The sequence below is a fragment of the Jaculus jaculus genome, chromosome 9, assembly GCF_020740685.1.
Source record: "Jaculus jaculus isolate mJacJac1 chromosome 9, mJacJac1.mat.Y.cur, whole genome shotgun sequence".
In the NCBI taxonomy this organism is placed as follows: Eukaryota; Metazoa; Chordata; class Mammalia; order Rodentia; family Dipodidae; genus Jaculus; species Jaculus jaculus.
This window is the reverse complement of record NC_059110.1, coordinates 108,798,964-108,823,534: the sequence shown is the minus strand read 5'-3', so window position 1 is coordinate 108,823,534 and position 24,571 is coordinate 108,798,964. Positions and strand designations below refer to the sequence as shown.

The following is a 24,571-nucleotide window of genomic DNA, read 5'->3' as shown; positions in this document are numbered from 1 at the left end:
CCACCACATCCATCCTACCCCATCCCTGGGCAGCATAAATGCAGCTCTAAGGGGCAAGGGTGCATTACTGATAAAAGGTAGGGTTGCCTCGTGGCTAAATAAACCAAATATACACATATATAGACCAACAAAGTCTTTTCAAACTTGCTGGTTTGGGGGGAAGGCCTAAGTGTGTGTGTATGTGGATGGAAATCATCAGGCCTCACACGGGGAGATTTAGTAAGGGACCAGTGACTGAAAGATAATGATGGTAAGGGATGGTCTCCTTGCTTTGTCTCCTGGGGAAGTGTAGGTGAGAGTTAGGGAAAGGAGGGGGAAGGGATTAGTGCCTTCTCCTCTACCCAGAGCCAGAGAAGACAAAGACTCAAGGGGAACTGAGAGAATGACCAGAAAAAGCTGTGTGTGTGTGTGAAGAGGGTGAGAGCTCACAGGCCAAGGTGGCAGGGTGGGAAAGGGGTGAGAGAGGAGGAGTTGGAAACATAAGGCTAGAGGCCCTTAGAATTGGCTGGGCTCCCAGCAATCCCCTACTAGTAGCTAGAGTCTGGCCCAGAAACCAGGTCCTTCAGCAGTCCCCCTCCCACTTTTGTCCCCAATCCTCCAAAGCAGGTTTAATTCAGAAGCTAGCTCCACACTCTTTCTTCATCTTAGTCCTTTCCTCACCAGAAGAGCATTACCCTCCCTTAGGAACTCTAGGACTTTGGCCTAAATTCTGTACAAATTTGGAGCAAATGCACACTCTTTATCTTGACCCATGAAGACATAAGCACAAACACACACCACCTCTCAGTGAGGAAGTGATGAAGTAGAAATGCTTACCTCCCACACTGTGGGAGTATCAAGTGTGGGTGAGGAATGGGGTTGAAAGGCTTGGAAACCCCTAGTCCCCAGTCTTTTGGATGCTTTGCTTTCCTATTCCTCCATAATCTCTAGCCCTAGCTAGCCTGCTCTTGAATCCAAAGTCTCCCCAATTTCTTTCCTCCAAAAGCAGACATGTCCCATCCATCTCAGCACTAGCTCTTTGCCATCTCTTCCTTTCCAAACCTTTTTCAACCCAGTCTCCCAATTGGTGGCTTTGCCCACCACCCATTCAAATATCTCCTGTTAACAAGGATAGGGCTCAGATCCTACTTGGAGCAGAGTATGGAATAAGCTTCTGGATGCTGTGAGGACTGGGGCCTAAACTGCCCCTCTGTGAGGCTAATGCCGTGAATAATTAAGACCTGGATTTCAGCATCACTCTAATTTTCCTACTCAAAGGTTTACACTAGCAGGCAGAGTTAAATATCACAGGTAATAGTGGCTGCAAAGTGAGTTGGCCTGAGTCCAGCCAGGGAAGGAAAAGCCAGCAGCCTGGACAGGACTTGGCAAAGGCTCTGCCCTCTGTTCCGCATCCATCATAAGTTTGGGGCATAGTAAAAGATGTCCCCCGGAATGCTTTCGACTAGCAGCCTCACCTAATGAAGAAAGATTGCAGTTTCCTTAGGACCTTAAAAGTAACCAGCTCTCCCCTCCTGATTTGTACTCCAATTGCTCTGTCTTTGGGGGGCTATAGGTAGAGGAACACATCCCATAACATGGAATATTTTTCAACTTTCAGGATAACCTTATTCCTAGGACATTTCTAGAAAAAACTTAAGAGAACTTCTCCTCACTTTAGCGACACACACACACACACACACACACACACACACACACACACCACTGCCCAGGAAACTTTTCTTTGTTTCAGGAGGTCGAAGGAAAGCTCCTGGGGTGTGAATTCATTTCCTCGTTTTGTTAGCCAAGAGGGTGGGGAGCCAAGGCTTTCAGCTTCTCTCCCTGCCCTTCACCCTTTGCCAGCCTCTATTGTCTCCCCCAATTTAGGTAGTTCCTTCTTCACTCTCAGTAACCTTCATATATGCCAAACCTATAAATGAAGCGCTAATACTCTAACACAGCCCCTCATGTTCCCTTCCAATTGTGCAGCATTTTTGTTGGGTCTCCATCCATTACAAAAAAATCTCTGACTTCAAGTCGAGTAATTTCTTCCTCTGCTGCCACCTCTCTTGCCGCCTTCTGCTTTCTGAGTTGGGCTTATCTACCCAAGGCCAGAGTTGGATCAGCCAAACTCCTGAAGGGAACTGCTACAAAATGAAGCTGTTTGCGGCTGGAATGCTGGCTCTATTGGGCTTGCAAATATAATTTTTATATTAGGTCGTGGTCTTTGACTGGGTTTATATGCCAATGAGGCATTTCTGGCTTACCAAATTTATACAAATCTCTCCTTAATTGATAATCACAGATGCTGTAATTTAAGACCTCCAGCTATAGAGCTTTCATATTAACTGCTGATCTATTACTGTAAATTGTCTGAAGTAACCAACTCCTGGGAGCAGAGCGGAGAGAGAGGAAGTGCCTCTGAGAGCAACTCTCTCCCGGCCACAAAACCAGCCCAGCTTCTACATCATATTCTGTGAAAAATGATATATCGAAGACATGGCCATAAACAACACAACTCACTCACAAACACATGCAGACGTGTGCATACACACACACACACACACACACACACACACACACACACACACAATGGCTGGCATGCTGGCCGAGAAGCTGACACCCATATTGCTATAAATCAAGAAAAAAGGTTGGAGGAGAGGGAGAGGGAAAGAGAGAGAGAGAGAGAGAGAGAGAGAGAGAGAGAGAGAGAGAAGAGGAATATTCCTAAAATCTCTATGCAATGCCTCAACGGGTATAAACACACAGGGCACTGTGTGAAGAGAAATGGCAGGAAATGAAGATGGCTATTTGTCACATTTTACGACAATAACATTAATAACAAACAATAAATTTACATGGACATATAAGACGCGGTAGGTAGTGAGAAATCCCTTCTACTTACAATACCCCAGCCCGTGGTGTGGCTCCGGCTGCGGGGCTGTTTTATTGCTGCCTCCCTTTCTCTCTCTCTCTCTCTCTCTCTCTCCCTTTCTCCCCCTCTCTTTTTTTTTTCTCGGGGTACAGGCTTGTTTTTCAAAGGACAGTTGAAATGCACGTCAGAAACAGGGAGACCAAGCCTGCGATTTTCCTGACGAATACATATCTATTCTGCAACCTCGGCATTAATTATTTAATGAATCACGTGACTGGGAGGGGGAAGGGGGTCTTTCGATTTCAGGCTCAAAGGACCACTATGACCTTCCCCTTCAGGAGGAGAAATTTTCCTGCAAAATAGGTTTCCCCCAACCCGCCAATGGAATAGTAGCAAGGTCTCTGGTCTCCCACACGCACAGCTATACGTACTCTACCTACAGTTCCCTACCTCCCCCCAGGCACACACTTACCCACGGCCCACCTCTCCTCTCTCCCTTCTTCTCCTGCTTCTGTTTAGTTCCTAGAGGTGCAGAAATAGTCTGCAGGGGCGTCAGGGTGGGGGTGGGGTGGGCACGGAGCCCTTCTCCTAGCCCCTGATTTTCTCTGCTTCCAATTCTATCCAGTATCCTTTAGGATTAAGAGTCCCTTCCAACTCTATTTTCTCCCTCCACTCCTGGGGGTATTTATTTTAGTGGGACCCCATTCCCTTCTTAAATAACCAACAAGATTTTTAAAGGATCCAGTGGGAAAGATTCTATATCAGTCCTTGTTACGTATGTGTTGACAATGGTACTTGGGGCTTTAATTCTTTTGGATCTTTTGTAGTGTCTTTGAGATAACAGGAAAAACACAGAGCTAAGGGATAACTGTGGGACTCTCCGGAGTGGACAATAACCATGAGGAGGACTCCCCCACCACCCCCAGGACTGTTACTAAGGCAGTAAACCAAATGCTACAGACAATCTGAAAGTAGGCTCCACAGACAAAGACCAAGGACTAAGGTTTCGACACAAAAGAAGTGGACACTCAGGCTCTCTCTACCTATGTCACACCCTGCCTCAGTCCTCGGTCCCCAAAACCTAGGGGCTCTAAAGGGAGGCTTTGAAGCTGGCCTGGCAGCTTGATGTCTCTATTTCCCTGGTGTTAGCGCCCTGGGTTTCCAATCAGCAGACAATGGAGACTGATCAATGGGAGAAAAGATAAAGAGGTGCGTGTTAAACATCTTAAATGTTAAGATAGAAGAAAACCATCCGCTAGGCCTAGAGAGAGAGATAGATATACAGAAAATAAAATAAAACACTCAACAAACCCTTTAAAAAACAAAGTTCCCCAAACTTTGTAAGTTGTAACTGGAATCTGTCCATGGCTGGGGCAGAATGGCTGAGGAAGGACCCAGAAAGACATGGCTAAGAAGCTTATCCCCTAAGGTTCCCAGCTTATCTACAGCACAGCAGCTCTGGTATAGCAGCTCGCTGTAAAGTGGGGAAGAACAAATGTGCAGGGAGTGGGGTGCTGCGGGGGTCCTCCACTAGTCTGTTTGGAAGAGACTGAAGGAAAGTGACTCTGAAGAGAAGGACCTCTTCCTGTGAAGAACCCCAAACTGTGTGGGCCTAGGAGGTTAAGAGTTGAGGGGGGGGACAAGGCAGGAGACTTGGAAGCTACTGGAATCTTGTTCCCCGCCCCCGCTCCACAGGGTGGGGGCGCCAGTGGGGCCCAGGCTCTGAGTGAGGAGGGGGGATGGTTTTGATTGTCCAGATACAAAACACAGAGTGGTATTGAATTCAGCCTGATCCTGAAGCTCCCGGCTCCTGCGAGGGCAACTGTCTTGTCTACCAGGGCGGGCTACAAATCTATTAAAAATAAAATGTTTTCCCCAAAGCAAATGAGAGAGGAAAGGAGGAGAGAGAGAGAGGAGAGAGGAAAGATATATATATATATATATATATATATATATATATAGAGAGAGAGAGAGAGAGAGAGAGAGAGAGAGAGAGAGAGAGAGAGAGACAGAGAGAGAGGCGGGGGGGGAATATTCTAGAGTATAATAAGATAACAATCTTTAAAACAGAGGGAAAAAAGTAAGGACAGGCAAAAGGAGAGCATGCTAGGCAGGTTCTGTTAAAACGGACGAACATTCTTTTCTGACCCTGGGAATGTCCACGTTCAAATAAACAAGCGGCTGAGCGCGAGCTGGGCGCTTTCTTGCCGCCGATAAAGCGAACGATCGTTTAGACTGTGAGAAAGGCGAGATTGATTTAGGAATCTGAACGCGCCCGTTTTATGGCCGGTCACAAATCCGTCAGCGCTCAACTCTCGCTGGGAAACTTCCCAACTCCGTTTTCCAATCAAACTCCCTCCGCAGCTACCGCTTCCCAGGGAGGCCCGCCGCCGACTCTGGGACTGCCTCCAGGGCTCTGGTGGGACTGGGCAGCCCCTCTGCCCAGGCTGGCAGGCGCACCAAAGGGGCAGTAGAAGGGCCCAGGGAACTGCGGGAGAGGTCAAAAGATTGCAAGGCCTCTCTAGGGGTTGCCACTAGAATGTAGAAAGTGAGCACAGGCAGCTGTCAGCCCTGAAAAGGTTTAGATCTGGAAGTGAAGGGGGGGGGGAGCATCTCACAGTTTTACCCTGGGGGATGAAACCCTTTAGTGAACCCTAGCCTTTCTCTCCTCCTGTCACTCTCTTTTTCCCCCTTAATCTTCACATTTCACTTTATAAAAGTCCTAGGTGACTGGGTCTTGGCCACTTGGGCCTGTAGAGTGCTCACAATGAGTTGTCTGCTTTTATGGTAGTAAGTCTACATCTTTCAGGAGCCCCACATATTTTCAGTCCAGGAGTAAGTGGCTAGCCTTGCCATTCTGCTTATCCCTTCCCTTGTGGGGACCTCCAACCCCTCCATCTGTGCTACCCAGGGACAAAGAAAGTGTCAATTATCCCAGTTGTTTCTTGCTTAAGACAGAATCCCTAAGTTACAGGAAATAATTTTTAAAAATGCAAATATACACTCCCCAGTAAGGTACTGTCTCTTCTTAACTTAAGGGGAGCATTTCCTCTTCCCAGCTATCAAAAAAATAAAAATAAAAACAACTCTCTGTTTCTGTCTCTGCCTCTTCTCAATATCTATCTCCCCCCCAGGTAATATAATTTTTAAAAATAGCAAATGCATTACACATTTGGAAAGGCTTTATGTTGCAGGTTCCCTTCTTAGCAAACCTTCCAGCCATCTCTTAGCATTAAAAGTTTCTGCTAACTTTGGTCAGCATATGACAGTCGACCCTGGACAAGGTCAGAGCCTTGGATGCCAATCCTTCCATTTCTTTTGATCCTCTGGGTGGGTGAAATATCCAGTGATTATGTAAGTGGCTGGGGCAGGATTGAAGATTGGGGTGGGGGAGAGAAGAGGAGATAAAGGTGATTATAGGTGTAGTCTCCCAAACAAAAGAACGTGAGAAGCTAGGTTGGAAGGCTATGGATTTGTGTGTGTGAGAGAGAGAGCTCCAAAGGAATGTTCATGGTGGGAGCCTTCTGTATGTACAGTTTAGAAGCTCGGGCTGCTTGGAGTCCTGTGGACTGAACCTGTCTAACCTCTCATACCCTTTGTCTCTATCCCCTCAGCTCTCTTCAAGCAAAGCTGGAGATAGGAGGGGGGAAGAGGCGGGAGTCTGACCTAAGGAATAGGTTGTGTACAGATGCATCCTACCCATTTCATGGGACCCTTGCACTAACTTTCTTTGTTTATTCCTTTTCTCCTCAAACAACAGATTCCAAGGTAGCAAAGAAGGGGTTTGGGGACTAGAGAAAGATGGGGAAAATGGAACATATGACAGCCAGAGACCCCTCCGTGAAGAGGTGTGACTTTCCCTCCTTGGGCAGGAGGCAAGAGCCAGCAACAATGTCCAGTCTAAGAGAGGTCAAGGGGCTTCCGAGGTCATTTTGTGGTTCTAATACTGAGCTAATCGCCTAGAAAACGTGGCCTCTCCATGAACTCTCTCCTGCCAGTCTCCCGCCTCCAAACTCTAAGTGAGGCCTCAGGGAAAAAGAGCCAGCGCATCCAGGTCTGATGCAGAGCCCAGACCTGCCTCCGGCCTGAGAAGTAGAGTCCCAGCAAAGACAGGGACATGCCTCCAAACCCAGAAGCACAAAGAAAACAAACTGAACACTGAGCCTTCAGGAAGGCCCCCTCCCTGCAGGACAGAGGAGTATTTCTGTGCCAACACACCTCGTCTATGAATGGAGCAGTTTCTTGCTACAGTGAGGAGCCCAGAGAGCACAGATTTGTCTAGAAGCCTGGACTAGACACAAGAAGAAAATTGACCACATCCTGCTCCAAGGCTGGGGCACTCCATCCCAAAACTGTATTGTTTTTTTTTTTTTTTTTTTTTTTTTTGGTCCAGGAGGCAGCAGTGACAACATCTCACTGGTAAACAGGCATGGAGGACACAAGCCCTCAGGGTAGACAGTCAGTCCCAAGAGTGCACCAACTCAGTGGGCACCTTGCTAGACACAAGCAGGCACTCCCCATGCCAGCCTGTGGTTTCCCAAACCAGAAAAGCACTTCTGAGCAACCTTACAAACAACCTTGTTCTCTGGTGTTTTTCAGGGGCCCTGACACCTCAATCTGAAGCAGTTCAAACACTCTCCAGGTGTCCAGGCCTCTCTCTCTCTCTCTTTCTCTCTCTGTCTCCCAAACATCAGTCATCATAAAAGGCAGCAAACCTGCCCAAATACACACCATAAAAACCCCATGAAGATAGTTGAAAAAGAAAAAAGGAGGAGGTGAGAGTGTTCTTCTTTTGCTTGTGAAAAGAGCTCATAAAACATTAAAAAGAAAAAAAAAAAAAAGGGCAGCCCGGCCAGCGCTTTGTTACCTTTCGCGGCCCTCTCGAACTCGCTCCCGAGCTCCGCTGGTCCCATTCATGACGAAAGCCTTCTTCCAAACTGAGAGAAAAAAGTTTTCAACTTATGGTTCCAAATTTTTTCCCCCTCACAGATCCGGGAGAGGCGGCTAACACTTTTTTCCCCCAACAGCCGGTCTGCGGAGATTTGCTGTTGAATAATAACAAAGGAGAGAGGATACGTATTTAAAGAAAAGAAGTGATTAATGGTTTTCTGTATAATTCTCACATTTTTCTTAGCTCTTGTCTACACAGAATGGCTGTGAACTTTAAGCTCCATAGAAATCTTTTTTTTTTTAAATTCTATTCATACCTTCCAAGGAGCAGCTTTGATTTGGTTCTTTAGAGACATTCCTGGGGGGACCATATGCTTTTTAAGAACTATTTTCCTCCTCAACAAAACAGGCTGCCTCATCCCCTTGCAGCTGAATCATCATACCCAGGATCCAGCCAAAACAAAGCTCACCCCCTCATCCTCCACCAGGTCTGGGGGGTGATTATTTTTCTCCAAATCTCTCAATTGCATTTATACTGGTAATTCAACTGTCTTTTCTTGCACTAGAGATACCAGGTTTGGTCAGATACGATTCCAGGGCCCTATACAGCCTCCAGCCACTCATGCTGCAAACTGGAGGAATGCAAAATAAACAACAATAAAACATGTGGGTGGGATAGGCTCTTTTTATTTTCTGAAAGGAGATGGGACCAGAAATAAAATAAAACCAAAATATATATATATATATTACTTTCCATTACGTGGCTCTCTAGAGCCCCAAGCTTTTTGGAGGATGCACCTTCAGTTTTCATTGGACCTGAGACCCCAAAGCTGGAGTCCCAGATCTCAACTTCTGGGTGGTGCTGCACAAAAGCCACCCAAAGCTTCCTACAGATCACCTGCATCTTTTCCCCTTCCCCCATTCCATTCTAGGGGTGACTGGGGCCTCATAGACAGACAGCTATTTGGTCCCCAGTCATACTTTCGATACTTTCTATGAGAAAGAAAATGAAAATTAATACAGGAGCAGGGCTTCACAAAAGAGGCCATTTGTCTTCTTGATTATCTATTTGCTTGTCAGAGTTTGAGCTATGGCACTGGCTAGCTCCTTTGTAATATAAAAATACTCTGAAAACCTGCAAACACCCAGAAACATCTGTGCAAAAAATTAGACTCATTAAAGCCTTAAACACCTCAGAGGAAAGCGATACCTTCTTATGCGGGGAGGAAAGAGGCCGGCCTCGCTGAATCCTCTCGGAACTTTAATAACCAAAGAGCCGTCTGTCTAGAAGGAGACAGCTTAACCGCATTTTATTTGCTTATGACAAATAAATCACAATATGAAAGGCTTTGCAGTACTTAAGCCTCTGGTGTCCTACAATGAAACATTTCCCCTGTCCCCATTAGGGACTTCAGTCTGCCCTCCCGGCCCTTGTCATCCATTTTTGGGCTGGCCTGGCGGGAGGGGGGGTGGATTTTAAAGCCCCAAACAAAACACACCCACCCCAAAGGGAAAACAAACTAGCTACCACAATTTGAAAACCTTTGAGGTAGAAATTCCCATTGGAGCCTCTTAAAAAGAAATCTTCAACCACATACAATATCAAGCCAAACACACTAGGGTGCTTAACACATACACTGGGTGACATTTGTCCATATCTTGAACATCAAGGTTCCAACAAAAACACGATGTGATGATCACAAGAAACCAAACATTTATTTTCTATTGTCACTCTGTACAGGACACAGATTTTTCACACCAACAGAATGTTCTAGACTCAGGCAGTCCCAGAGGTAGGAAGGGGCCTGGATTGGAATGTCAGAAAGAGAACTAGAGAGAGGACACACATGACATAAAATAATAATAATAATAATAATAACATTAATTAATAATAATAATAAACGATACGACAATGAGAAACTATGGCAGAGGACTCTGCGACATTGTCCTTCCAGACCAGGAGGGCCACAGTATTTTATTTCCTAATTTCACATTCATTTGTAGTCTAAGACAGGGCCTCTGCTGTACAGCTGTGGGTTGGCCAGAGGGTAGTACCCAGCTTCTAGAATTCAACTGACCCCTCACCCAGCCAAGGCTTTCCCGGGCCTTCTGTGGAAGGCCCACCTGGATGGCCTGTTCTCTCTTTCCTATTTCTTGGGTTCATTTTTAGGAGCCTGCATTCTCAAGACTGCCCCCTCAATCATCTTTTCCAGCCCCTATAGTGGAGAGGGGTGAACCTTCACCCTCCCCCAAGAATGGGCACAGACAGAGGAGGGAAGGTGTGTGTGTGTCTGTGTGTGTGTGTTACCGTGGCTAAAACACTGTGCTATCTGTCAGTCAGAGGGTGCATTCGCTGGGTGTCAGGAGCGGGGGGACAAAGGGAGAAAATCCAGGCGGTCTTCCAGCAGCGGCAGCAGCAGAGGTGGCGGCAGAGCCCGGCCTCATTTGTTAGCCGAGTGTCGAGGTAACGGTCGCCACCGAGGCCCGTCCGTCCTCTCCTCGGCAGAGTAAACAAGACAGATGGGCCCAGGCCTGGAGTGATTAAAGATGAAGCGTGGATCCATCTTCTCCAAAGCTGAAAACGAGGAGCTGCAGCCTCCTCCTATTTCTCTTTCTGTCTTTTTCTTTCTTCCTTCTTCCTCTTTCTTTCTTTCTTTCTTTCTCTCTCTTTTTTTTTTTTAAAGGAAGAAAGCAAGAGACTCCAATCTTGCTTCTGCAGGGCCTCACCAGGCTCCCTATTGTCATTTCTATAAATAAAGCTCCCTACCCCTCCTTGTCTGCGTTTATTCATATAGATAGATAAAAGTGGGGGGGGGTAGGGCAGATCGGTTGTCAGGCTTCAGGCCCCGGGCCCCTCCCGTACCCCGCATCTCCCCCCGCCCAACACCGTGCTCGCTGCCCACCCCTCGCCTCCCCGGGTTCGGAGCTCCTGCTTGGAGAGGCGCTAGAGCGCGGGGGGTCCTCCGTTGGGCCGGCCCGGGGGTCCTCCGGGTGCTCCGGCGGCGGCGGCGGCGGTGCCACCCGAGCGGATCTTAGTGTTGGGCAACTTGTGGTCTTTTTTCCACTTCATGCGCCGGTTCTGGAACCAGATCTTGATCTGGCGCTCCGACAGGCAGAGCGCGTGGGCGATCTCCACCCTGCGGCGGCGCGTCAGGTAGCGGTTGTAGTGGAACTCCTTCTCCAGCTCCAGGACCTGCTGGCGGGTGTAGGCGGTCCGCGAGCGCTTGGGCTCCCCGCCGGCGTAATTGGGGTTTACTGGACACACACAGAGACAGGGAGAAAGAGAAAGTTTTATTGCCCCCTCCCCGAAAGGGAGGAGGCCTCGCCTTTTTTCTTCTTCCAGCTAACCCAGTGTCTCCCTCTCCCGTCACCTCGTCTGGTGTTTGGGGAGGGGGCTGGGGGGGGGGCTTAAGGAAGAGAAAGACATCAAACTTTTTGGAGGGTTACGCTGTCTCCTAGTTGCTGGGGTGGGTGGGGGGTGCGGTGAGGAATCTTTACAAGGTTTTCATCTCTCCTCTCCCCCCACCTTGGCCTGGGCCACCACCACCCCCAAAGAGAATGAGAGGTGGAAGAGGGAGGGGTGTTGTCATAAACCTTTCCTGGGTTTACTTCCCACCCTCACTGCTCAGACCCTAAGCAAGGCCTCCTCCCAGTGAAAAACTTTTGCCCACTTCTTCAAGGAACCAGACTGGTAGAAAGAGGGGGTGGAGAGATTAAACACTAGAAGTGGACTCAACTCTGCTTAAATATAGGTTGCTACCTCCTCCTCCTTCTCGCCTCCTCCCACACCCCTCCCCAACTTCGAACTTCACTGTACCTCCCAGCCCCCCCCCCACACACAAATAAAAAGAAAACTCGTTGGCCAGAATGGGGAAGAGGTTGGGGAAAACGGACTTCAAAGGCGCAGGGCCCACCAGGCCATAAAAATTTATGGGCGATGTAATTATGTGGCTCTGAAAACTGGCGGCCGTAAATCTCTGGCAATGGCGAGTTTATAGCCGGGACAATTGGCTTCCCCAGTTCCCTCCCCCCACCCCATCCCACACACACACACACACACGCACACACACGCACACGCAGGCCTCGGAGGTCCCTGGGTGTAGAAACGCCAGGGGGTGGGAGGGGAAGGGGCGCCCACGCACTCACCCGTGCTCACGTGAACTTTGCGCATCCAGGGGTAGACGACGGGCTCTTTGCACGCGGAGTGGGACGGGCTGGGATGCAGGGGGTTCTGGGCGCAGGGAGGCGGCGGGGGACTGCCGCTGACCGCCTCGCAGCGCGGCCCGGGCTCCGGGAGGAGGGCCCCGGCGGGTGGCGGCACTGCAGCCCGAGGGGACAGCCCGGGCGGCGGCGGCGGCGGGGGTGGCGGCGGCGGGGGCGGCGGCGGCGGCGGCGGGGGCCCGGGGTCTCTGCAGGCCGCGTAGCGCTGCACGGTGCACGCCGCCCGCCGCCCGTAGCCCGCCTCGGGCTGGAAGCCGTTCTCTCGCCTCTGGCCGCCGGCGTAGTACGCGGGCGAGTGCTCGCTGGGTAGGTAATCGCCCTGGGAATATTCCTCGCACGGAGGGAACTTGGGGTCGACATAGTTTGAGTTGATCAAAAAAGAACTCATAGCCATTAATTTCTGGGAATTGCTCACAAAATATACTAAAATTTATTCCGACCCCTGACTCGTTTTCCTGTTTCCGAAAGCCCTCCTACTTACTGTCAAGTGAACAAAGTTAGGGGCCCACGTGATCCTCCGAACCAATGGCCACCCCGCCTGCGATTCCCGGATAAGGAAATCTGCTCACCCGGACCCTACTCCAGCCAAAGAGGTTTATTTCCCCTTTCTTCTTCTCCCCCCCCCCACCTCCACCCTACTCCCCACCCACCCAGCACCGGGATTTACATAGGGCTCCAGCGGGGCGACCCCCTCCTCGCCCAGCTCGCTCCGACCTCCGAGCGAGGCAGGCTGAGGACCGAGGAGCGGTGCAGGTTGCCCCTGAAGGGCCTGTTGGGGGTGGGGTGGGGGTGGGGAGCTGGCCACGGCACCATTCCTGGACCCTCCTCAGAAGTTGGGGTTCCGGGGTGTCGCCCCTCCAATCCTGCCTTACCTCCGCCTACCATTCCGTGCCATCCACCGGGCCCCATCTCCTCCCCAGGGAGAGGGGGGAGCTCGCGCACCCCTCATTCGTGTGGGGAGCTAAATGACTGGCGGTCTGGGGGGTGCTCATTCTTAAAAGGGGGGAACCCACTGGGGTAGAGGGGCAGCACCGAGCTTGGGGCTTTTTACCGCAGCCAGATAGGGAGGAGTTGGGGGTAAGAGAGAGAGAGAGAGAGAGAGAGAGAGAGAGAGAAAGGAGCCTTCCAGAGCTAGAGGGCGGGTGTGTGGAGGGACGTGTCAGAGATGAATGGAACCGCGGGCGGATCGATAGGAAATTCATGCACTAATTCGGGGAGACCTCGCCTTCCAAATCGCATTTAGCCGCGCTATTAGCTTGGCTGTGTCAGTCAGTCCGTCTGTTTCACCACCACTCCTTCTCCTAGCCACTCCTCCTCCCTTTGCCCCACACGGCTCAAGCTGGGAGGGGGAACGATTTGATTTCCCACACTGAAGTGCTGGAGTTTAGAAAACAAAAACAAAAAAAAAAAAAAACCCTGCAACTTCTGAGAGCAAATTGAATAGCAGTTTGTTAATTCCAGAAATATCGAAGCAATACTAACCCGGGCGGGCGCAGAGTTCTAATTGCCGCTAATGTTGCCGCCTGTGCCTCAGTGGCAGACAGAAATGTCACATCCTTGTGATGCCAGGGATAGGAGCCCTCGCGGTGATGCCCCCCCAACACACGCATGATAACTCCCCTAGCAATGCCATGCTTTCTGGGCATATTGTTCTGAACCCAAATGCAAAAGAAGACCTCAGCATCCGTTTGAAAAGGAAGTTTCCTTTGCCTTCCCCACATTTATAGCAGGTCATCCCCCTGGCTCAGGATTTCTAATAAAGCCCCTCACGAATAGAACATGGGTGGGCTTGGCTTGAGGATACGTTTAAAACATCAACAGCATTCACCTTTTCAGACAAGTGTACACAGCTCCCAGGGGCAGACTTAGGGACGGTTCGGGTAGATATAATTTCTTCCTCTCTAAACCACTGAAGGAGAAAAAGAAAGAAGAAGAAAGGAAAAGGAAGGAGTCTTCTTGTAGTCAGGCATTGGATTGTCCTTGTTTAGAAAACAACCTATTTTTCTTCTGGGAAAAAAATGAGCGGAGTGTTTATGTCAACTACATATTCCCCTAGATACGAATTTGTGACCACAAAATTCCTTACACAAATTCGGATCTACAGGGTATATACAGAAGACAGACAGATCTTCTTGGCCCAGACATTTTCCAGTTCTCCTACTTTCCGTGCGTTCTTCTTTGGGAATGTGGTTTGAACGTTTTCATTTTATTTCGTTTTGTGCTACTTTTGAGCTCTGGGGACAGGGGAAAAAAAAAAAAAGGACGCTGCCAGTCCATTCTTGGTTTTCAACTCTTCTATCAAAAAAGAAATAGAAGCAGCCGGTCTGCAAAGGGACTCAAAGCTCGTGGCCACAGCACGACTTTCGGTGGCGCATGAATTATAAGATGTAAACATTAGCTAAGCACAAAAGGAGGAAGGGTCATCCCGAGGCTGCGGAAAGTCAGAATCAGGCCTTTCTGGATGCCTTCACGCCCCTCCCCTCTCCCTAGGACTTTTTTTTTTTTTTTAAGAGGAAAAAAAAAAACAGTAGTCTCCTCCCATACCCCTCACAGACTTTACTTTGACTCCAGTTTACCGTCAAACGAATATCTAGATATTTTCTAAAGCGCCTCTCAGCAAAGGGAGGAGGGAGAAGCTGCTGGGTGTGAAGGGGGTGTAATAAAAGTCTTTTTGGAAAAAAAATTGAATGGTAAAAAGAGAGAGAAACAGCTGTGAAGAAAAATGCTGGGAGACCAAGCAGATGGGGGGCCCCTGGATATTTAATGACAGGCAATTCCGTTTACAACCTGAGAAAAACATCAAAGGCGGCTCATTTCCGAATGAAGGGCAAAGAGGAACCATAAAAGATGCAGCCAGATGATGTGCTGGCCCCTCCTCAGCCCTCCATACCTCCTGGGGGCCAGATGGGGGGAGAACACTCCCCCAGAGATGTGGGAAAGACCCTGGTCCCCACCTCTCTAGCCTCAGGCAGATCATCTCGGTAAATGCACACACACACACACACACACACACACACACACACACACACACAAACTGGGCCCAGCCACCTGCTTGGGTTGATGGTAGTGGGACCACAATGGGAATCTGGAGTTTCGGAACTAACTTCCTTAGGCTCCTAATAACTGCAGAATTTAGTAAGCTGGAGATAGGGAATTGAGCTGGGACGGGGGTGGGGAGGGGGTGAGGCTTATACTCATAAAGCTGTGACCAGGTGAGAGCAAGAGTTCCTTGCAAGAAGCCTCCTTGCCACCTTAACCCTAACCCCTACCTATCTTCCTAGGTTGGAGACATACTTTCATTCCCTATTGAACCAAGTCCAAGCACTGACAATTTCACTAACACATACAGAAACAAGCCAAAATAGCCCCCCAACCACCGCACCTCGGAGGCCTCTGCCCATCCCAGCGCGAGGGCTCTTGCAAGTGGGCAGGAGGAAAGCCCCTGCAGGCAACTAGGTCCTGGACCTGGCTTTTTTATTTTTTTAATCTCCAATGTTGTTTTAATTGCGAGTGTTGGCCTCAGAGCTGTTTCTAACCCCAAGGCTCTCCTAGCCAGGCCATACTCATACACCACGGAAAAGGGGGGGGGAATTATATTGTAGCTGTTATCTTCAGCTAGAGAGGATCCAGTCTAGGGCATCCACAGACAAGTGCGCTGTCCCTGGGTCCGCAGCCTGAGTGCACTGCTAGGATCCCCGCCGTCTCCTTAGCATTAAGCAGGGACCTTCCTGCGAGGTCTTCTCAAAAGGGCGTTTAGGGGGTTCCACGACCCACTCCAGTCTGGCCCCTCCCCCACCCCGTACCTCCAAGACTCCTCAACCGGTCCAACTCTTCTGGGCGGTTCTGAAGTTTGAGAGATGCTCAGTCTCTCTGCTGCTCTACACTTTACAAGGGACGGTGGCCCAGGTGCACCGAGACCGAGGGATAAGGTGGAGGATCACCGGCAGGGGCTGGGGTCAGAGTGGATCTGAACACCAAGATTTTTCTCCCTGGTGAACTGGGAACCTTCACCTGCCCTCCCACTAAAACGTCGCCACCGCCGCCACCCCCCCCCCCAACTCCACAAGCATTTCGCCAGGGCGTTTGGAGGCCGAGATTTGTCAACCCGCTCTCCCAGGACAGGTTTCACCGGAATCAAGAGGCTGCCCCACTCCCTCTACACGCAGAAGAATGACCAACAAACAATACGCATAACCAGAAAAATAAAAATAAAAAAAGAGCAAGGCAGGGTGGGAGGGGGTGGGTAGGGGTGTGCTCACTCACGTTCCGAGCCACCCCTCCGGTGCTCCCGGGTTGGAAGGCTTTTCTCCTCCTCGTCGCCTACTCCTGGCAGCCACAGGTTGCTGAGCTGTGACCTCTCGCTGCCCAGTCAACCCGCCTGTCCCCGGCGTGCCCGGGCCCTGAAAAATCATCTACCTTTTGTTCGCGCCGAAGAAGGGATGCTCCAAGAAGCGTGGAGCGCAGCCGGCCGGCCTGGCGCCCCAGCGGCCGCATGGAGCGGACGAAGACCCCGGGGAGGAACCCCAAGACCCGCCGCGGACCCGCCGAGCAACAGCTGAGCTCGGTCCTGTCCACTATTGTGTGTCCAGGAAAACCCAACAGCGGGCTTCGGGGCCGAGGAGCCACCGGGCCCCCTTCGCAGGGAGGCAGGCCGGAACAAGAGGCTTTTTTTTTTTTTTTTGTATTTTGTTTTGTTTTGTTTTAGAAGCGCAAGTTTTCGTATTAATCTCATACTTTGGCAGTCTTTGTTAAACAACTAGGGCGCGTCACTGAGGCTCTCGAACATTTTAATAATTTTTAGACGCCGTGACCTGCGGTTCACCCCTCTCCGGGCCTCCCCCACGAACAGGCAGTTACTATAATATGCTCACGCAGTTAGCCCGGTCATATTGAATTTTTTTTTTTTTTTTTTTTGCTCAGGTCATTACTTGGGAGAAAAATGACAGAACAAGAATTTGATTCAGCTTATTCTGTCCAGCTCGAGTTTTTTCAAGAACCTTCCCCTTTTTTCTCACCCAACACCCCCACCCCAAAAAGTCCCCATTAGAATAGGATTCAGGTGGCCACGCCCCTACTTTGATTTTTCATATATATGTGTGTGTGTGTGTGTGTACATACATAAATATGTACATACATACGTAAATATATATATACATACATAAATATGCATAGATAGATAGATAGATAGATAGATAGATAGATAGATAGATAGATTGCTGGCTCTGGGTCTTGAGGAAAGGAGAAAGTGGGACCCTGTGGAGAGTTCTCCTGAGGCTTGGAGACTAGATTAGCACTGGCATCTGAAGAACCAAAAATGTGTAATCGGGCATCTGGACTGAGCCAGAGGCTCCCCCCACTTTCTCTTGTCCCCTAAATACCTGCACACACTGGTAGGTCCCGTATTGGATCCCACTACCCACTTCATCAGCATTGTTTAGTCCCCCAAGTGCCAGGTACACCAAGGCCACCTTTACACATTTACTTTGGGAGGTCCCAGGACCTCATAAATAATTCCTCCTCCTCCTGGGGAGGAGAGTTTGGGTCAAAGCTGAACACATTTGGGAAAGATAGAAGTCTGGGAGTGCTGGATTGCACTGATCAAAGCTGGAGCTGATTTCAGAGGCTCTGTCCTTTAAAAAAAAAAAAAAATGTCTCCCTTGAAAAAAGAAAAGTTCTCATCTATACAGCAACTCCTCTACCTAACCCCATCACCACCTGGAAGACACAGAGAACCACCAGCAAATCAACAAGATCTTAAAATATTCATATACTTTCTAGGGGTGGTCTCTGCAAGTTCACAATCTGACAGTATGTCCACAACACCTCTCTCCTCTCTCTCTCTCCCTTTCTCTTTCTCCTAAAAGATCCTCAGAGGTAGTTCAGACAGCTGGCTCCCTTTCCACCCAGAGCTCAGGCCTAAGGTGGATGCTGGTAGAGATGGATAAGGGGCACCCCCCACCACCACCCAGGCAGCCTGCTTGACCTGGGCTCCTCTCTCATCCTGATGTCCTTCCAGCCTAGAGCCTCTGGCTACTCCAGTCTATTTCACTGATTCCTAAATTTGTCAACATTCTGTCCTGGAACACAAACGGACTCCACAGTTCAGGCCTTGACCTCTCTTTAGGATCCTAGAAATTGTCTCTGGCCTGACAGCCCAGAAAAACTCACTTGAGGGCTAAGTAGAAGAAATAGGATCCTATGCTCAGTGGATTTGGTTTTTTAAAAAAAAACCTGAGGAAAAGTTGGCTTGAAAGGTGATACTAAACCTTTTTCTCTCTTGGCTGTATTTCAAAAGCCATCTTTGCAGAAACCCTCAGGTTATGTCCAACCTGAAAGGACAAACGCCCACAGTGCATCTCCTATATTAAATTCTTGGAAGAGACAATGACTTCTCATAAGACAACAGTCATTTAAAGCTCCAAAATAGGCACATGCCCTGGTGTTATAATTACAGCCTCTCAAAGCATTTTACTTATGAGCTAAGCTTAATGCATGGATTGAAGGTTCATTTCAGGTCGCCTGTTTTAACTCCAGTTACAAGGATCTTCGGGAGGCCATTCAGTATTTTTCCTCACATTTCTCTTTCTTCCAAATAGGGAAAAGAGAATGTTAGGATGAATATCCAAATGGAGGTTTGGAAGAGGATGAGAGAGCTCACAAGCTTTACCCTAAAATTCTTAAGCACAGCAATTTCAAGAGAGAAATGGAAGTTTCCAAAACCTCCACGTACCATCCAAGACTCTAGCACTTCTGCTACGTAGATCAGCTGGGTGCTTGGGGAGGGGGGGGTCCCTGAAAACAGGGCTACATCCCCGGGGCAGGGTGGAACAGCCAGTAGTTGGGCCTCTTTAAAGCAAGCAGGGTGGGGCTGAGGTTGGTAACAATCAAGCCTTCACCTTGGAAGCCTTCTTTGGCCCTGCCAAACGCCCTGCAAGGACGTGTGGGTAATTGGATTTTTTTTAATGTGTGCGGCTGGGTAGGTTTTAATTAAATTTTATATGGTGACTCAAAGGTTATCTTTGGGAGAGAAAATTGCACGGAGGAATCGCCACGCCCCGGAGCGCGGTCTTTTGTGCAGCTCGCTGCCACCAGGGGTACAATTTTTAGAGAGGGGACGTTCCCTGCCTTCCTCAGTTTCTCCTCCCCACATAACCTGCCTCTCCCCAGCCCACTGCTGCTGCCCCCGCCCCGCCGCGCCGCGCCCTTCTCTCAGCCCCCACGCCTTCCTTACCGCCAGCATCCCCGGCTCTCTTCTTCCCTCCTCACCACTCACGGCCCCCTCCCCCTCCCACCCCTCCCCCGCCGCTAGACGCCTCTGTCGCCTGGCTCACGCATGCTGTAAACTTTTGACCCTCCAACTTTGCGACCCCTCGGGCAATAACACTGGCTTCGCTGCCCAGGGTCTCATTGGGCTGCGCAAGCAGCAGAAACTCCAATGCAAAAAAACAACAACAAAAAAAACTCCTTACCCCTCCTCCTTCTCCACCTTGCAAACCCCCCCCCCCCGCGCCCCCTCACTTCCTCCCAAGAAAGAGCCTTAGGCCTGAGAAATGTGAGTTTTTGCTTATGAAATAACTCCTTTTTCTTTTTGGAGGAGGGGAGGGCCGACCCCACTTGGTCGGCTCTTCAGGTGGATGTCTGCGAAGACTTGGTGACCACCCAACCCTTCATTCTGGTCTCCCAGAGTGGGGCAGCTGTTGCTGAGTGCGAGGGTCTGCGGGAACAGCAGAAGGGGTATTTCTGGGGTAAAGAATGAAGGCGGGGTGGGGGGGAGCTTGGAGCAGGGTTTCTTTGGGAGTGGAGGAGACCACTGTGCTACGGAGGGCTGGAGAAAGCGGTGCCCCCAACAAAGCTGGCCCTCTGGGGCCCGGGGCCACCTTGAGCCGCCGCTCATTGGCGCCGGGGAGACCGCAGCCTGGCTGTGAACTTGGTCTAAGGCGGACTCTACTGGCAGCTCGGGGACGTTACAGCCTCCGCCGCGCGCCCGGCGCCGCAGCTCTGCGGTGGGCCCGCGCGCGCTTTCGGTTTCCCTTCGGCCCGAATATCGCCTCCCAGGCTCCCATCTCTTGCAGAAAAAGGATCTCAACTTCTCCTTCCATCAGGGCCCTTGGGAGTCACCGAGCAAAAAGGGAGAGAACGAATAAGAAACAGAGAGAGAGAGAGAGAGAGAGAGAGAGAGAGAGAGAGAGAGAGAGAGAGACAGGGCGCTATATAGGGGCAATGCCCAGTAGTGCCTGCAAGAAGCGACACCCTCCCCCCCACCCCTGCTGGCACGCTGGCACTTTTCCTCCAGTTGTCCCCTCAACGTTTCTTACCATGTTGATACTGTTCACCTTCCCACCTGGTGGGGAGGTCATCTGGAGGTGAGGCAGGCCAGCCTGCCAGATCTTTTCCTCTTTACACAATTCATCCCCGCCCCACCGGGCTCCAGGCTTCGGGCTCTGAAGTCTGGACTTGCTGCAGCCAGGCCCCAAGCCCAGCCGCTGCCTGGCTACCGCTGTACGCGATCAGTCCTAGAGCCTGAGTGGGCCTGGAGCCTGGGAGCCTTTTCCAGGGACAAGAGGCTGCAGGATCCTGCAGAAAACACGTCCCCCATATCCAAAGGAAATTTAAGGAGCGAAGAGGTCGGATGGAAGACTCCTAAACCACAGAGAAAAGGAAAAGGGAGCCTGGGAAGAAAAAGGTTAACACTTGAAGAGAAGCTATTCCCCCATCCGACAGGTTCCCTAATTGCCGGAAATCTGACCCTTCCCAGGTTTTTAATTCCTCGACCCACTTCCTCTCTGAGCTCACAATTGCACCTCAGTGAATTCGGCAAAAGAAAGATCAACCTAAACCTGTCGCATGCACCCGCCAGGCCTGCAACTGCGAAGGTGACGGCCTGGTGGCCAGCTTCGCCTAATGTATGCACCATCGGCTTGGAGCCCCTCGTAGGCCAGTACTGCGGCCCCGTCTGCTGACCTCTGCATGATCCCGGACTCTATGAATTATTGATGAGATATGAGCGTCGATTTCCCCTTTCAGGATGCAAACTCCATTATATTGTTAAAATGGCGATTTAATCGTTGAGAATAGCTTTGGTGTGGGTTTTTTCCCCCAACTCATTTGCACCTCCTTCCTTTTCATTTAACTCTCTTAATTAAATCCTTTAACAGATTTTAATCACTTTTTGGAGGGAGGGGTAAGAGGAAAGGAAAGGCCATAACACTATCACTATCACTTGGACAGACAGGACCCTAAAACAACACAAAATAAACACGAAAACCATCAAAAAGCGTCTGCCTTAAGCGTCTGCCTTTGGAGAGTTGAAAGGAAGGTGAGGAGGGGTGTTCTCTTTGCAACCCTCCACCAGAGAAAGAACCTCAGAGCGCTGTAGAGATCTCCGACAAGGAGAAGTCTACTGTCTAGGTCGTATCTAATTCACTTCCAGGAGATTTTTTTTGTGAAGTTCAACTGAGGTGACAGTCACGCTAACCCTGTTGAGAAATCCAGGGACTTCAAGCTTAGGAGGGCCCCTGTATTCTAGTGGGGGATAACTGTCTTTATGTGAACCTCAAGAGCACTTAGGGACAACTATCCATCCACTTTAAAGGGGACCCTCCCCATGACTCTCCCCTTTTTCCAAACAGCTCAGTTTCTAGGCGGTGTCTGGGTTAATTAATATGGACGAGCAACAGCTCTGCAGAAATCGATAAATCCCACTGTGGGCAGATCCCAGCCTCAAAATCCGATTATCCATAGAAACTCCCAAAATGGAGAGAATGACTCATGGTCCCTCCTATATAAAGGGAGTGCAGGTTCATACCAGCCCTGTCCTCCCAGGTTGGCCCATTTGGTCCCAAACTGGGCAACCAGTGCTGGGAGTGGAGCAGTCCTGGGAAGGAACTGAGTTTGGGGTTTTATGTGAAATCCGTCTTGTCTTTTCCTTTCCTTGGATCCTTGGCTTCTAAGCCAGCACCCAGATCTCAGAGATAAAGGAACCAGGAAGGCAAAGAAATTTGCTCTTAGATCTCTGATTCTGTTTTCCTGTTCCCCAGCAAATAACCTCTCACAGCCAGGGAAGGGTTAAATGTCCCTGCTGTAGTTATGGAGAGGAAGCTGATGAAATATGGGCACTTGGAACTCCAGGCCCGGCTGGCTTTCCTGTTTACACTTCTTTATACTTCCTCCTACCCTGTGGCCACAGAGAAACAAAACAAACAACCAAATAAAACAAAAAAAAAAATCAAAATCAAATTGTCTTCCAAGTGGTGGCCAGGCTGGGCTCAGAGCAAAAGGGAAGCTGTATCTTAATCCTGCTGCCCCTCAGGTTGAGGCTTGGCTCAGAGGTTGAGGCCTGGACTTTCAGAGGAGAGCACACAGTGGGAGAGGGGGGAGAGAAGCGGTCTGGAGAGAGTAAAGCAACATTTCCAGGGAAGGGTGCCTTGGGAATGGTGGGAGAAGAGGGGGCACAGGTCTGGGCAGGGAGCATTCTTTGTATCGGAAACCCCACGCATCTCATCCTCTTCCCCAGCTTGTCCTTGGACTTCACAGAGGACATCTAACAAAAAGAGGCTAAAGTGGGGGAGAGGAAAGCCCAGGCAGAGCTTCTCCAAGATCTACTGAGAGCCAGAGGAGAACTTCTAAAGGTTTTATCTGTGAGGCAGCCAGAGGCAGCTCTTTATTACCATTGTGGAAAATCTGCCTACAAGATGTCCCTGGGCTTCAGACCTCACATATTCTACCAGAGTTTGAAGAATTGCCATGCAAAGGAGCCAACATATATATATATATATATCTTTAGGAACAAGGCTCATTGTCTAGATTTTCAGGCTCTGGAGAAGGGTCCAGAAGGCAAGTTAGAGGGAGGCCAGGGACACCCTAGGAAAGACCAGGGGTTGGACTCTGTCCCTGCTGCACCCTTCCTCTGCACCTCTTCCAATCGCTTTGCCTTGTAGAGACAGTGGAAGCCATCCTTTCAAAACATGCTCATATTTTAAATGCTGCTGGGAATCCTTTGATCCTTTGGAGGCCAGAGTCTTCTTTGCAAAGGCTACAGATTCCCATCCTTCTTCTAATCAGGGTGAGAATCACAAGCCCTCTGTCCTTTCTCTCCGCTCTGAAAGCCTCTTATGAATCTCCTGTATGCTGGGTTTGGGCAAGGAAAGGCAAGCTCAGGAAACAGAGGGGAGCCTCAGGAACAGAGCAAGGAGAAGCAGTGTTCCAGTGGCCCTTCATGGGAAAGAAGGAATCTTGTGACTCTTCCTGAATCCAAATATCAGAAGCTCCTCAAAATGCCATATTCAATCCTAGGGACTATCCAGTAGAGTTGGTGACCTGAATCAAGACATAGCTGGTTGGCAGAAAGCAGAAGCCCCAGAAATTGTAATCTTTTAAAGTGGGGGAGGACATCAATTTGATGGAGAAAGTGACTCTAGATTGTAGAAGGATGACTTCATGGCAAGTATAGGCCCTCAAGAGCAAATTCTGAAGTGTCCCTAGTTTGTGGTGCTACAAAACAAAGGGGCCTTTCAGTCTGGTGGGAGAGGAGAGGAAAGAAAAGTCAAGAGCACCTTTCTAAAGTCCTCTCCCAGCTCCTTCTTCTCTTTGGTGATTCCCTACTGGGAGGATCCATATTTCTGGGCAGGCTTTATTTATGGAGGGCTTGCCAGGGTTCTACCTGAGCATAACCTAAATCCTCCAGACCAGAAGAAGTGTTCCTCTCATTCTTAACCACTGGCCAGAAATTAGGTTTAGAATTGGAAGAGATGAATTCCCCCATTTGCTCCTCATTCTGATACTTCTCAGAACCAGCCGAAGAGCTCTCTGTGGACCCACAGGCTAAAGTTGGGGGTGAAAGCGCTGCATTCCCCATTCTGGATGACCCTGAGAGGCTATTGAAAAAAGCAGAGGCTGCCCTTTAAGGGGGTCTAAAGCTCCAAAAACCAGAAGGCACCCCAGAACAAGGTGTCCTTCCGCAACCGCCTTTCCCTGGGGGTGCTGTTTCTCAGACGTATCCAGATCAAAGTACCTAGCCGCGCGCCCCCAACACACCCCCAGACAAATGTATGTCATAAAGTTTCTTTTCTGGGGACAGGGAGATATCTGTCTTACAATAAATAGCCAGCAGTGAAATGTTTCCCCAACATCAAACCCCTATTAAAACAGTACACACACCCATCTTTTTTGCCCCCTAAATTTCCCATGACACTGAAGGAACATAGATTCCCACACAACCCCTTTTCCTACACAGAGTCCAACACTCCTTCCCTACCACACAAACCTGATGGAACGGACTGCCCCCACTTCAGGCATCCAGTTAGGTGCAAAAAAAAAACCCAAAAACTGTTACTTTGTCCCTAGATCACTCCACAGACCTACTGGAAACAAGATTTCCATTCCCGGTCCCAAGCCCCAAAATTAGAAGGGAAGAAAGCAGAAGCTGGAAGCGACTTACTTCGGATTGCTGGGCCTGGGCTGCCGCCACTGCCTTCAGGGCTGGTCCGGCTGCTGTGAGCTGGGAGAGCGCTCACCTACCTCTGCCCCCTTCCCCACCACAGTGAGCAGTTAAAGTGTCACTTAACATTCTGGAGAATGTGAAATATACCGCGCGGTGTCAACTCCCCAAAA

The 24,571-nt window shown here is 49.8% G+C and overlaps 2 protein-coding genes across 2 annotated transcripts in view; both read right to left on the bottom strand.

Annotated features, from left to right (window-relative positions):
• Nucleotides 1–24,530, bottom strand: part of Hoxb3 (homeobox B3) — a 40,493-nt gene extending 15,963 nt beyond the window's left edge. Inside the window, 2 exon segments of the mRNA XM_045158211.1 lie at nt 7,719–7,896; nt 24,399–24,530. The gene's annotated coding sequence lies outside the window, so the exon portion shown is untranslated.
• Nucleotides 9,436–12,560, bottom strand: Hoxb4 (homeobox B4). The gene is made up of 2 exons (XM_045158206.1): nt 11,888–12,560; nt 9,436–10,996 (listed from the first exon to the last, which is right to left on the bottom strand). Exons 1-2 carry the CDS (start codon nt 12,354–12,356, stop codon nt 10,686–10,688), a joined length of 780 nt encoding a protein of 259 aa, XP_045014141.1. The 5' UTR covers nt 12,357–12,560; the 3' UTR covers nt 9,436–10,685.
• Nucleotides 24,531–24,571: the final 41 nt, after the last annotated feature.

What these genes read in the sequence shown, in the direction of transcription:
- Hoxb4 (XM_045158206.1), bottom strand. Translation starts at nt 12,356, where the DNA reads ATGGCTATGAGTTCTTTTTTGATCAACTCAAACTATGTCGACCCCAAG. An exon ending in CAAAGTTCACGTGAGCACGG is followed by an intron (nt 10,997 to 11,887) that starts GTGAGTGCGTGG and finishes GTGTGTGTCCAG; the next exon opens with TAAACCCCAATTACGCCGGC.